Source organism: Capricornis sumatraensis, chromosome 1 (assembly GCF_032405125.1).
Source record: "Capricornis sumatraensis isolate serow.1 chromosome 1, serow.2, whole genome shotgun sequence".
Taxonomy (NCBI): domain Eukaryota; kingdom Metazoa; phylum Chordata; class Mammalia; order Artiodactyla; family Bovidae; genus Capricornis; species Capricornis sumatraensis.
In genome coordinates, this window is record NC_091069.1 from 199,776,726 (window position 1) to 199,791,418 (window position 14,693).

The following is a 14,693-nucleotide window of genomic DNA, read 5'->3' on the forward strand; positions in this document are numbered from 1 at the left end:
CTGAGCGACTGAACGGAACTGAGAACCATGAATAAATTCCCCTATGGAGACATGGTAAGGAAGGGAGCCAACACATCTGCATAGCGGCACTTTGATATTTAGGTATCAGGGTAGGAAAGAGCGAAAGGAGCTGAGAAGGAGCAGATAGTTAGGCAGGAGGAAATTCTGGCATCACGCAAACAAGCATACACGAAAGGAACTAGCTAACTGTGTCCTGTGCCATAGAGAGATGACCAATGGAACTGACAACCTCTAAAGCTCCTATCTATCTAAAGTTTCTTTTTTTCCAAAGGACAAACAATATCTCTACTTCAGGAGATCATTTAAGCACTCAAACTAAAATTGATTACCATCCAGCCCCTATTAAAACTCAGTTAGCACAACTGGTATTTGAGAGAAGAAATCTATGGACCAAGCTAACTATCATTGCTTTATATTGGTTTTTAGTTCTAGTCTATTAAATGTGAAACCACCAAATGTCTTACTTGAACTGCATTTGGTTAGTTCTTTGCTAAAATGACACTGTAAAAGTTGTGGACATTTATCACGATGTCTTTGGCTTTCACAGAGGGTTAGTATACAAACATATGCTGAGAATATTTCTATGTCTTCTAATGGCATAAAGACTATCACAGGATTCCTATTTTTTTTTTTTTTAGTATTCCAATTACATACAACTCATGATAAATTTCTCTGTAGTATACTGTAAAAACAACTTCTGTCTATTTTTCTGATATACACGTTTCCTTTATCTCATAATAACAATTATGAGATTCAATCCATTATCCTCTTTACTTTGCCTCTAAGCAATTGGAATATATATTTATGTTCAATCCCAGTATATTTTCAAAGCCTAAATTTCTGAATCTTTTCTCTGTAATATATGCATTCATATTCAATATGGTTTTATCAACCTATGTACATGTGTGTGTTTGTCACAAATTGCTTCCAATTTTTTGAAGGAGAAAGAGTATAAACAAATACAAATAAAAAGAATGTCCTTCTTTCTTCATTTAATCCCATCCTTCATGGTTTTGCTCAAATACTACCAAGTCCATGAAAATATCTTTGACTCTTCAAGGACAGATTGATTCCCTCTTCTACCTACTAATAACACATTTGGATGACAGTGTGATATTAGTATCATAATATATAATATTTGATTATATTTTATATATATGTATATCAAAAATATAAGGTCATATTTAGAGTTTGTTTCTTTCAGGCTTCAGAGTCAAACAAATTTTAAAAAATGCAAAAAATAATGACAAAACATTGAGTCACTTAAATGAATATATTTTTCTTTTTAAATCATGATCATTACCTACACTTTAGCAAATCTGCTAAACTTCTCAGATTCAAATAAGAATCTCATCATGGTATCATGTTGATCCATCTGATATTCTATGTTTTCTTTCTTTGTTGTTCTGAGTTTTTATATATCAAGTGACCATGTATATACAAATCAATTAATAAATACATATTATTATAAAATATGAAGCAGAATATCAATATTCTTTATTGATTGCCTATTTCCTCCCTCGATTACATTGAAAACTCTTTAAAGACAAGGATTGTACTATTCTTATACTTCTTAGAAGATATACAGTGCTAGAAACAAGTGTTATATATTTGATGACCAACAACTCCAAATTTATATTTATTTCTTTCATTTGTCTCGTAATACTTGAAGCATTATTATTGCATAGACATTATACTTATAAGAATTAACAGGTGTCACAACAATAGAATAAATATCAACTTAGGTGTTCATTAAAATTTATATTCAGTAATGTTAATAAAAGTTTGTTTTAATTGACTTAGTCTTACATGACATTATAAAATTAGTTAAATATAATTCTTCAAATATAGCTGGTAAATGAACTAGCACTTATTTTTTCCATAGATGGGTAGTAGAGACATTAGATTACTAAGCAAAATATTTAATTAGACCCTTTACTAAGAGGTTGCCAAATGTCCAGAATTATCAGTAGCTCTGAAATATTTAAGAGAATTTTTTCTAAAATAAATCACGTGTTTGAATTATGAATGCATAATTGCCTCTAAAATATCCATATCAAAATAAAACTATCTTATTATATTTCCATCAAATAAAAATCTTATATTTGTCTAAGATCTCCACAGAGATAATTTTAAAATTATTTTTCTCTAAAAAACAATAAATTTATTCTAAATTTAGAGGGGGGGCTGAAACACATTTTTAACACTAAATTAGTTAATGTATGCTTCCATTTTTAAGATTTGAAAATATATTTGGATGGTTTCTATTTTCAAAAATTATTGCACATCTCCTCTTTATACAGAAGAATTTATTTCATATTCTCTTTCAATGCTTGTCCGTAAGTACATATACTTATCCTATGCAAAATAAAAAATTAATACTACTTTTCCTCTCTGAAGACCACTTATCCAAAGCATTTCTCACTGTTTCCAACATTATAATTTTTATTCTGATTTTTTAACCATATACTATTGATAGAGCACTAAAAGTAACTATTAATAATTATTTTAAAAACACTTTAAAGAGCAATTTCTATAATATGTATTAGATAACAGAGGACAAAGAGTTAAAATGAGGACAAAGAACGCATATAACTAAAGTCTAAATTTTTACTAAAAGAATGTGACACTGAATACGATACTGTTGTGGAGAACTTTAAGAGAACCTGAGGAAGTAGGTTAGCAGGCAGAATCCTCTATACTCTAGCCTTTCTTTCTTCAACCTTATTATAGTTTTCTTATCACCACCAATATAGCATTTTCAATGCAATGATAGAGATGGTCTGCATTACCATTTCAAAGAAAACGAGGACAGGGTCTTGGCTGGGAAACAATGCTATCATTGGAGGTATTTTTTTTCCTTCTATGCTAATTCTACTTTGCAACAAACAAAATATCTTTTTTAATATAAAATACTTTAAACTGCAAACTTGGCTGCTAGATATCTGTATGAAATTTTTGACTGAAACATTATCACATTTTACTTTTTGCTAAAACAAACTTGTAATAGTTTTCCTCTGGGCTGGCAAATTCAAAGCAAAACTAATTACATTACCTGTTTCAGGCAACTTGATATTTTTTGTCAATCACCTGAGATCAAGTCTGATAATTAGCCAATGTATACATTGGACTCCAAAATTCATTTCCATAACACCAAAACTTGAAACCAAAACACAGCTCAAGATATACTCTGACATGTGATTAAATTTTATTTTCTACTTAAAGTCCCAAACTCTCCCAAGAGCCAACTAAATAGCAATACTTTTGGATCCCACACCCAAGAAAACTTGGCTTACCTTGTTACTGTTAGACAAAGTATTAACAACAGCTAAAACCCTACAGTCTTTACTGTTGCAGTCCCCCTGGTAGATCAGCTGTTGATCACACATGCGAAGTATGCTGAAGCAAATGTTTTGATAATATACTCCTCGTGAATTAATTCACTTAAATACTTTTTCTAAGGCCCAACATATATTTTAGGAAGTGACCAGAAAATATCAGTTCTAGAGCTAAGGTTCCAAAAAGCCCCTAAAAATGTTTCACTAACAAAGTTTAGTACTTTATCATGTTGAGAGGAGATCTATAAAGGGCAGATAAACATTAGGTATGATGTCTCTTAGAGGAACAAAGGAGCCCACTAAAGTTTAAATCCTAAATGTAGCAGAGCCAGAACAAATATTTAACACTGGAAAAATTATCCATTATCAGCTGAACACTGCCTGCAGTTATATAGATCAAGTTCGTCATTTTTTTAACTGGTGAATCTTTTGTCCTGAAATCCAATCATTTAGAATACAAATTTAAAGAGGATACAAACAAAGATCAAAGTCACATCATAATCAGTTCCAAATGAATTTTTAAAAATGGGCGAAACTTGTACTAGCATAACAGCACAAGTTATTCTATGAGATCTTTATGTGAGTATAACCACTCACAGGCAACATAATGTATGGCCAAAAGATTTTTTAAAATAAAATCACTGTATATAACTATGCAGATGTTCAAGTCCTTGAAAACACTATTACCATAATTTGGCATCTAATTTTGAATTTTCAACTGGAAAACTAATCACTGCATTAAGATTTTCAATTTAAGAAATTCAGAAAATATGAGAATAATAAACATTAGAGACAATTTAGCTATAAACAGTGCCATAATTAAAGTTACGTGCATTAAAGATAGTGAAGATACTCACATTCAAATCTTGTCTAAGAAACCAATGAAACACTATGATTTTAAGATTAATTTGAGAAGATTATTAGTAACATCTCTTTATATATCTTCTAACATGGAGAGTTTTCATTGGCGTGAGGTCATTCACCCCTATGTAGTGAAATTATAATAACATCTGAAGCAATGCATGATTACACATGATGGGTACTTGAACTGATGTGTATTTGAACAATGCTACAGAAATATTTCATACCTACATTGCTGGAAAGTATCTATGATATTATCCACCATACTCCAAATTCAAAACAGCACACTAGAAATAGATCAAGTCTCACTTTGCTTTGCTAACACATCCCCTTCCCCAAAACACACAACCTTGATTGACAAAAATTATTCCTTTTTATATTTTGAGATTGGCATAAACATAGAATTATGATTACATACAAGGGATTAGAATAATAATAATTAACACTGATGAGAAATATAAACTGATTCGCAATGTGGCTAAAATAAATGATATTAACAATGATCGTGAAGGAGAATATAATTCAAACTTGTCTTTCAAAATGTTTCAGAGTAAAGAATGAGTATAGTATCTCTTTGTGCCCAAATAACATAAATTATAACTTCTAAGTGCATAGTAAGAGATAGGACTTTGATCAATTAAGATTTAAAAAACAACTTATTGTAATAATTGTACTCTTAGCAAGTATCTTTAAAACACCACAAATAGAGGAGTTTTATTAAGTGATACAGATTTTTTTACTCCTTAATTGTGATAATACTATAAAAAAATAAACTTATACAAGCAGAACAGGAAGTTTATACTGATTTCAGGGTACATGATAATTTATTTTAAATAATAACACTGCTCTATAATTTTCTTCAAGAAACAAAAGATCTACAGTTTGATTTTGTTTCACATGCATATACATTATCGAACACATTGACACTTTGTGAAATCAATGAATGTTTTGCAAATCAAATAGTTCAACAAATGACATCTAAACAAAATATTTCTAATTGCATGTGATAAGCTAAAAACAAACAAACCTACACAGCAAAGGCAATCATTTTCCAAAGCTAGTCCATACACATATTCTTGAAGAGAATATAAACTAGTTTCTACATTCCTGGCAAACCTCAGCCAATTTTATAGCATTGTAAAAAAGAAATGCAGAAGAGAGAAAAATCTGCCCAGAGACTAATTCTTCTTAAGAAAGGCCCTGCCATTGCTACTTTTCACATTTCTATACAGCCAAGCTAAGAAGAGCATTCCTCAACAATGTGAATAATTTCATTACCTTTTATCATTAAATATCAAAACTAACCCTAGCTGTCTTTTGTCAAGTAATATATGAACATTTATAGAATTAATTGAAAATACAAAAAAATTTGCTTCAGAATCAGCAGACATAGAACAATGACTGAAAGGAAGCAAAGCAAAACAAAACAAGTCAAAGCAAAATTATCATATCTTCATGGAATGATGCTGAAAAAAAAACCAAGAAACTTCTTACCGAGTACCCCAAGTCGATAGTTGACTGTGATGACGATCACATTGCCATAACTTGCCAAGACACTCCCATCATATAAATTTCCAGTCCCTTCCATATATGAGCCACCATGGATGTATACCATCACTGGTTTGGGACCACCACTGTCCCGAATATCTGAAAAACAAATGATTGGCAACTGTTCTTATCCTCTACATGCATAATGAAGCAGAGAACAGATTTTCCAATTTAGAAACAAGAGGGCATGATTTTAAAATAATTCTTTAAATTGTTGTCTTCGCTAAAGTGTTTCTTAAGCAACTTGTATTAAGATCTATTGCTGAAAAAAGCAATAAATATTTGTTGTTTTCTTTCTAAAATTTTGCTAAATATTATAAAACTGAATTACAAAATTTGGAATAATTGAGAGTAGGTGTGAATTTCAGTGCTATTTTTAATTGATTTTTGATGTGACAGTAGAATTAAAGAAATAATAGAATGATAATGATTCTTAAAACTTCTTTTAACAATTGTTTAGACTTCCTATGGAATTTATGAGCCAAAAACTAAGGACAATGCTATCGCTGCTATTATGAATAAAACACTCTTTTCCCCATCTTAATTATTGTAAAGATTCATATCGAATGCATCATAATTACATTGAATAACTTATCCTCCAATTTGAGAACATAATTATAACATTATTTTACTGAATTTGAAAGAAATATCATTTAACTATTCAAGTACTATCAGATGAATTGTAGGCAATAGGGTGCAAAAATCTATATTTTTATCTTTGTTGCGTTTAGGGGACTTTCATTCAAATGATATTTTTCAGTTCCATTCAGGTCATCTGTTCATTCAAATTATCCTTATCCTTTGAAAGAAGAAAACCGACTGACACTTTGGCTCTATGATTTTGTCATGTAGACATTAGAGAAAATACAGCTAAGTTCAAGTGAACAATTCTAAAGTTTAGAGTGAAGTTGAAGTGATTTCTACAGTTCTAAATTTTAATCAAATGTATTTGCTTTTCTAAGATATTTTCCATGATTATGTAGCTTTCAACAGGGTCTAGAAATAATATATAAGGGAAACACTGGATAATTTTAAATGATAAAAAAAGTACTAATTTCTGGAGACAAAAAATGCTAAATTGTATATTGGTTAACACTGGAAGTGAAGTCACTCAACCGTGTCTGATCAATGGACTGTAGCCTCCCAAACTCCTTTGTCCATGCGATTTTTCGGGCAAGAATACTAGAGTGGGTTGCCAGTTTCTTCTCCAGGGGCTCTTCTTGACCCAGGGATTAAACTCAGGTCTCCTGCATTGTAGGCAGACTCTTTACCATCTGAGCAACCCGGGACCCCATATTGGTTAACAAGGTTTTAACTGTTATATAAATTGAAATATTATATGTGTACATATATCTGTATGATTATGAATATGTACATACTTGAAACACTATTATATAATAGCCTATGATCTCTTCTATCCACAATTGAAATCAAATTACACCGTGTGTAATCTTTCTTTTTTAATGTTAATAGTAATAAAGTGTCATTTAATATGGCTTTGTTTCTTTGCTTTTGACATATTTTATCAAACAAATCCCCTACATCACAACAATTGAGGTTTCAGCTTTCAGAATAGACTAATATGATACGAACTCATTGAAAAAACTAGTGATAATTTAGAGGCTGCTTTACATTGTTTTTTAAAAAGGTGACAAGTAGAAATGTGTTGATTTTTTGACTGCAATAATAATTTTTTTCAATGTAAATCATTTTAAAATCAGGAATTGTAGCTCAGCTTGTTTGTCCAGATTTTCAAGTTGGAGAAATAGCTAATTGCAGAATTTAGAGACATTTTTAAATGTCTAGTTTAAATTTGACTTAATATCTAATATCACTATGAGTTTACCATACTCTCTTCTTCTCCCCACAAATGTGTACTTGAGAAGTGTCTTATTTTTAAGTGGTGAGAGGATACTCTGACATAAAGACCATCTACTAGACACACCCTACATTTAATGAAAAAACCTAAATGTATTTTGTCCTTAAATCCGTGAGAGGGAAAATTATATTCATTCATTTGTAAGACTTGGGGAACTCATAGAGATGTTAGGCTTATAGAAAGAAACAATTCTGAAATTGTCAAACTCTGCTCCTTAAATGCCTGTTCACTGCACACAGTTTTAGCTTATTTTTCTAGTATGGCTGGCACTGAAGAAGCAATAATAAATTATTAAATCGAAATCATTAACTGACTATTCACAGCAGACACTGTACTTTGCTAATTGTATGCTTGGAGGTAGCACAGAGGGAGGCTGTTTCAGAATTCTTCTTTAATTAAAATTACATAGAATTACAAAGCACCAACTGTGAACAGTAATGAAATCTTGGTAGAACCATTCTGTTCACCTGGAGAACAATACAGGCACACATTGAGAAGACCTGCCACATCTTATACACCTAATATAGCAGAATGGAGTAGACAGTGCCAGAATACACTGAAAATATGACAGTAGATTCTAGGAGGGATTCTAAGTGGCATCTCTCTAGTTTTCTTTGAAAATTAGACTTGAAAGGATTACTGATTGATTGGGCTGATTCTAATTTCCAATTTGTCTTTCCAAACTTCTCAAAGATTTCAACTTTGCTTAAGTACTTGAATGTGTCCAGCAGTTCTTTTCCAGAAAGTTCTATAAAATTCTAATGCTGTGTTCTAAACAATATTTATTTTTGCTTGAAGTAACCCTGAAGTTAATGCTAGATAGTATATTAATCACCAACATAGGCAACATTCTTGTACATAAAAACTCAGTACTGCTAATAAAATTTGGGAAATGCCATATTTATACTATAGAACAATTGCGAGCTTTTGATAGTGCTTTATCATAGTGGCTCACCTTTAGTGGTTCATTAAAAACTTTACTTTTGATAGTATTTTATCATAGGGTTCATCTTAGATTTTACTTTTCTTCATAGTCTACAGGTCTTTTCTGATGTAAATATAAATAGTAAATTGTTCAACTATGATAAAAATAACAACATAACAATAAAGGTAGATAGCTTAATATATATAAATTTTGATTTTATAAAGAACTAGACTCTATAAATGAAATTGATATACCAGATAACCTACTATTGAATACTATCAACTAACGCCATCATTTTAATAATAAAATTTGGAATAGCCACGTGGTCTTTAGCGCAAATATATTAGGTGTAATAATTTATAATGAATTTATTAGAGCCATACTGTCCCTCTACTTTGTTTCATATGTTCCCTTTGAAATTGAGTGCATTTCACCTAAGATATCTGACTTTGCCTGAATAGCTGCTACTGACCTCACTAAAATCAAAAGAATACTCTCAGAGACTAAAACACTAGCTCAGGTTTAGTAAAACTACAAATATTCCTAAAGTATGCTTATATTTTCTGTTATTTATAATGTCTTAAAGTTTTGCTAATCATCTAGGTCTTTGAACTAAGTGGGGAGAAATACTATACACTGCTGATTATTTTTATTCTAAAATTTTTACAGTAAAAAAATTTTTTTCAAGTTATAAACTAACAAACTGGAAACTGAATAGGTATTTTGATTTTAAATTTTAGTAACTATTTTATCTTTCTGATAAATAAAAAATTTAGCAAGTGCCAATAGCTCTGCTGCTGCTTCTGCTGCTAAGTCGCTTCAGTCGTGTCCAACTCTGCGCGACCCCATAGACGGCAGCCCACCAGGCTCCCCTGGGATTCTCCAGCCAAGAACACTGGAGTGGGTGGCCATTTCCTTCTCCAATGCATGAAAGTGAAAAGGGAAAGTGAAGTCGCTCAGTCGTGTCCGACTCTTCGCGACCCCATGGACTGCAGCCCACCAGGCTCCTCCGTCCGTGGGATTTTCCAGGCAAGAGGACTGGAGTGGGGTGCCATCGCCTTCTCCAGCCAATAGCTCTAGAGCAGTCAACTGGGATTTATTTTTGCCTGACAACCAATATTTGAAGTCATAATTCCCTTTAACAGTCCTGGTTAATAATTATTAGTCACATAACTCCTTGAACATGTTTACTGGTTTCTTTTTTCTTGAAGGACTTATGAAGTTTTTAATTTCCCATAATTTAGAATTTGGGGGCATCTAACAAATTTAAAATTGTAGGGTATTGCCTGAATCAAATCTTTCCCTGATACATTTAAAGACATTTCAAGAAATTTTTTGCCCTCTACTCATTTGATGAACTTCAGTTATTATTCAAAGGTTTTTATCCTGGAGGGTATTTGAATTTATCCTTATCTTCTAAACAATTACCCAAACAACACAGAGGAATAAGAACCTGGATTGATTTCTTGGACTCTATACTTTTGAGTATTTAAAAATTTACTGATTTGGTAACTCTTAGGATGACTGGCTTAATACCCAACCTAAATACTACCTGCCAATTTAAGTTGGGGTTTAGGATATTATTAATGGTTATTTGAAATGTTAAGTATGCTTCAAATTATGTCTATGAGATATATTTACATTTACAAAGCTTAGTTCACTGTGGTTGCTCAGAGGCATCACTTGTAAACACGTAAATATCTTACTTGATGCTCTTTTACCAAAAGCAAAAAAAATCAGCACATAAAATCAGCCATCAAAATATTTTTTTAAATGGGATATGATGTAAACAAACATTGTGAGTATTCTGGGAAAATTTGGAGTTTACAAAGTTACACACCAAGCAATGTGATAACAAATGTCCAAGATTTAAGCATTTTCAGAGGATTTAACAAGTCTCCAGGTCCCCAAGTGTAAGCTGTTTTCATAGAGCACTAGGAACAACAACCCATGTCCTCACGGTGAATAAATGTCTTTGATGTTTTAATTCTTCAGATTTCCACCAGGGTTAAAAAAAATCAAAAAATTTTTTTGATATTATAAATTTATTTTTAGCTATTTAGCATTCACAATGCTAAATTTAGCATTCAATCCTGGGCAGCTATAAAGACTTATTTCAAGTATTAATGACTGTTGTATTTAACCTCAACCCACTGGTAGTATTCATGGCAAATGAATATTTAATCAAATGTCATAAATTTCATTTAATCAAAATAATTCTTAAATGTTATAAAAATATTAACATCTAATAAAGTTTTTAAATATTTAATAATTTGGTTCTATAATTTTCTATTCTGAAGTAGTTTATTAAATATATACACTTTATGAAACAATTTCAATTGTTTAGTAAGAACACATTCATAGTTGTTCCTCATGGAACTAGCACTTCTGCTGGCCTGTGTGTGGATTATCTTGTTTTGGAAAATCTTTCTTACCACATTATTGTTTTTATGAGATTTCATTTCCAAGGTTCTGGGAATTATTTTTAAACCTAAGGTTATATTAGTCATCTCTATAAGAATCATAACTAGGGTGGCATTAAAAAAAAAACTAATTGGAGGCAAATGAACTGAAAGTCTCAATAGGCCTCTCTAGACACTCCATTTAATACCAGGTAAAGGTACATAATGGAATGAGAAATCTCAAATCAATCTAGTGAGTACTTACATGTACAGAGTATATCAGAATTGTAAGTCATAAGAAAGTTGGAAAGAGAAAATAATTTTTATGTTAGTACAGTATCAAGACATTATTACTTATAGTTAGCAACGATCTGAAATGCAGAATATTTTACTTGCCCATCTTCAAATTATGTGCCTTTGATATTAAAAGATATTCATTTAGTCTTCTCATGGTTCTTAAGTGGTTAAATAAGGTTTACTACAATTATCTAAATAGGTGTATGCCTTTCACATCCATATGATTGTATTATTGATGTAATATTTCAGCACACAAACAGAAAACAGTATTTTTTTAACCTAAATGATATTGCTCAAGAAACACTTTATATCAGCTTTTAGCTTGTCTTTCACTTTATTAGGTGTGGTTTTTTTTCAAACAAATATAAAATGTCAAAATGAAACATTTTGTATTGGGTAAAATATTTACATAGATTAGAAAACATGCAAAATGCATACAAAGAGACTACAGGGAAGAGATTGTTAGTTCAAAGAATGTGGACAAGTTTCAGTCAAAATGTGGAATGAAACATATCAAAAGTCAGTTCAAGAAAACAACAACAAAAGATGCCCCTCTTTTCAAAACGTTGTAATGGTTGGCATCAAAATCAAAATTTAACATTCATTTTTTTTAAAAATTAAAAATGTATATTCATATGTAACAACAAGCAAGAAGACAAAACACATCAAAAACGGGAATTAAAAACAACTCTTCAAAAAAAGACAAGAAGCAAAAAAATAGAAAAGGGTGGAAAAAATGATTGAGGCCCTTGTCATGCAAATAGGTTGGGTGGAGAAAAATACCTTCATCTTCAGCACCGTCATTATCACCTAAATCATCTGTCTGTTTCTTTGTAAGGGGACCTAGGATTGAGAACGGAGAAATGGAGGGGAAAAAAAAAAGACATTTCAAGAATAAACAAGACTGAGGGGAAAAAATAAGTGCAAATACTAAAATTCTCAAGGATTATTTCCAAAAAGTGTGGGGGAGTGATTACATCAAAGTTGGTTATCTATTTTGTTTGAGAAAAAAAAAAAATTCCCTTTCCCCAAAATATCTCACAGATTTGGCTTGTGAATATATTCAGCATAAAAAATACATATGGTTTGAAAGTCACATCATAAGCAAAGGAAATGATTTTTTTAATACCAACTGCATACAAAAAAAGTAAACAGTTTTATTAGCTGAAAGAACTTAATTTATTCAGTGTCTTTTCTAATTTGAATTGGTGACAACAATAAAGAAAGTAGGCCAAACTCATTCATTAATTTGGGACAATAACATTAGGGAAAACAGAGATATAAAAATTTTTAGGGTTTTTTCTTTTCTTTTTTTTTCTTCTGTTTTATTGTAAAAGCATTAACACTTAGGTTTTACGCATTTTTATGTCACACATTTTCCAAAACTGATTTTTTTTAATTACTTGTCATTACACAAATATTTCCCCATGTGTTTTGATTAAAAAGTAGCCATGGATTTAAAACCTTTGCAACTTGCACAAATGTATGAATAAATCATCTCATCACTTGTTAGAGCAAAGGTACCACTGTAGACGTCAGTGTTGATAATTAAGGTAGTTACAGAGTCAGGGCTTATATTTCATAATCAATTTAGAAATATAACGAATTATGCCCTAGTGCAATTTCATGCCCAGTGTAGTTATTTATAATGGGTCATGTTTTAGGATAATAATTGTATTAAAATACTGTTAATGTTTAATAAATGTTTTATTATTCTTAACAATATCAATTTGCTAAGAATAAAGTAGGGGAAGTCAAAGGCCATATGAAAGTAATTTTAAGCATCACATAATTGACATATTCAGCACACAAAAATGCATGTGAAGCCCTGCATTTCTTTTTGTTTCCACAAACATTTAATTTGTATGGCATTTCATAATCCTCATGCAAGAAGCAATCATTACAAACACATAACACTCAAGTTAAAAGACAGCCAACCACATAACCATAAGCAAGAGAATTTTGTCATGCATAAAATAACAGTTATAGAAAAAGGAAGGAAAAAAGAGGACTGAACGCCATATGTCGATTTTAATAATATAAATAGTAAAGAAGCAGGCATTAATTCTAAGCACACTTGATAGGAAGGGACTGTTAAATATTTTGAAATTTCTAAGTCTTTTCAGCAATTACCATGTATTGTTTATAATTCAAAACTACATTTAATATCACAGCCTTCAGAGAATAAAAAATACCATCCCAGAAAACAGAAGGGAAAAAATGAGACATATATGAGTATCATCAGCTCAGAGGGACAGCCTTGAAAAATAGTAATAACTGGCAAAGATCAAAGACTGGACATAGAGAAATTGATGATGTAACAGAAGGGACCCATTGATTACTCAGTTGTAAGGTGATGGTTTCAAGGCCATTCCCAATACAGAGGAGCTCTACACAGTAAATTAAATGGTAAATTTCATAGTCCTGCAAGTAATCATTCCATTGAGAAGAAAAACTAGATGAAAGCAACAGTTTACAAGTAGCACTCCTTTGCAAGTTCACAGAAATCAAAATTTCTTGAAATAACCCTGTTTAAATGAAGAAATTGTCCTCAGTATTATATGATGTTCATGCAACAATGTTGCTGCATTTCTGAAAAATAGAAAAACATTAATTTTGATTTTAAAATTACTGTATCAGAACTGTATTTGAAATATTGAATATCTTACATCATGTAAAATATTAGACTTAGAAAAATGTTTAACTTTTCTGTAATTACCTACAGGAATAAATCAATAAACCTCAACAAATATATTTTCTTGCATTTCTATTTTCAAGGACATCGTATAAAATTATGGTTTTATTTACTAGTTAACAACACAGATTAAAGCACAGGATAGTTTCTTACTGATGCCAAAACACATCTGTTTTCCAATTTTAGCTAAATTACTTAATTTGCTTAAGTCTTGGCTATATTAGGAAACCCTTAATGTGAGCTCAAGTTTTTCTTTGCTAAAGTGTTATTTCAATAATTTTCGGAGACAAACGTAAACCCTATCACAATTACATTAAGTATGTGGCTATATATCTCTTTTGGAAGATATCTTTCTTTCTCCTCTTAGGGTGCCCAAGGCAATTTACACGATTCCTTTGGGAAATCATTCAGGTTCTACAGCCAAGAGTCAGTGGTTTTACATACTTTGCTAAGTCACTTCAGTCATGTTCGACTCTGTGCGACCCCATAATGGCAGCCCACCAGGCTCCCCCGTCCCTGGGATCCTCCAGGCAAGAACACTGGAGAGGGTTGCCATTTCCTTCTCCAATGTATGAAAGTGAAAAGTGAAAGTGAAGTCGCTCAGTCGTGTCCGACCCTCAGCGACCCCACGGACTGCAGCCTTCCAGGCTCCTCCGTCCATGGGATTTTCCAGACAAGAGTACTGGAGTGGGGTGCCATCGCCTTCTCCTTTCCATACTTTACACAC

The 14,693-nt window shown here is 31.5% G+C and overlaps 1 protein-coding gene across 6 annotated transcripts in view; it reads right to left on the reverse strand.

Moving 5' to 3' along the window:
* Positions 1-14,693, reverse strand: part of NLGN1 (neuroligin 1) — a 752,559-nt gene that overhangs the window by 510,807 nt on the left and 227,059 nt on the right. For 3 of the 6 annotated variants that reach the window (XM_068964288.1, XM_068964280.1, XM_068964324.1), the window contains 2 exons: positions 12,055-12,114; positions 5,715-5,867 (listed from right to left, as the gene is read on the reverse strand). In XM_068964288.1, coding sequence (XP_068820389.1) covers positions 5,715-5,867; positions 12,055-12,114 — 213 coding nt within the window. The remainder of the gene's footprint in view (positions 1-5,714; positions 5,868-12,054; positions 12,115-14,693) is intronic. The other 3 variants (XM_068964314.1, XM_068964304.1, XM_068964296.1) reach the window with 1 other exon arrangement.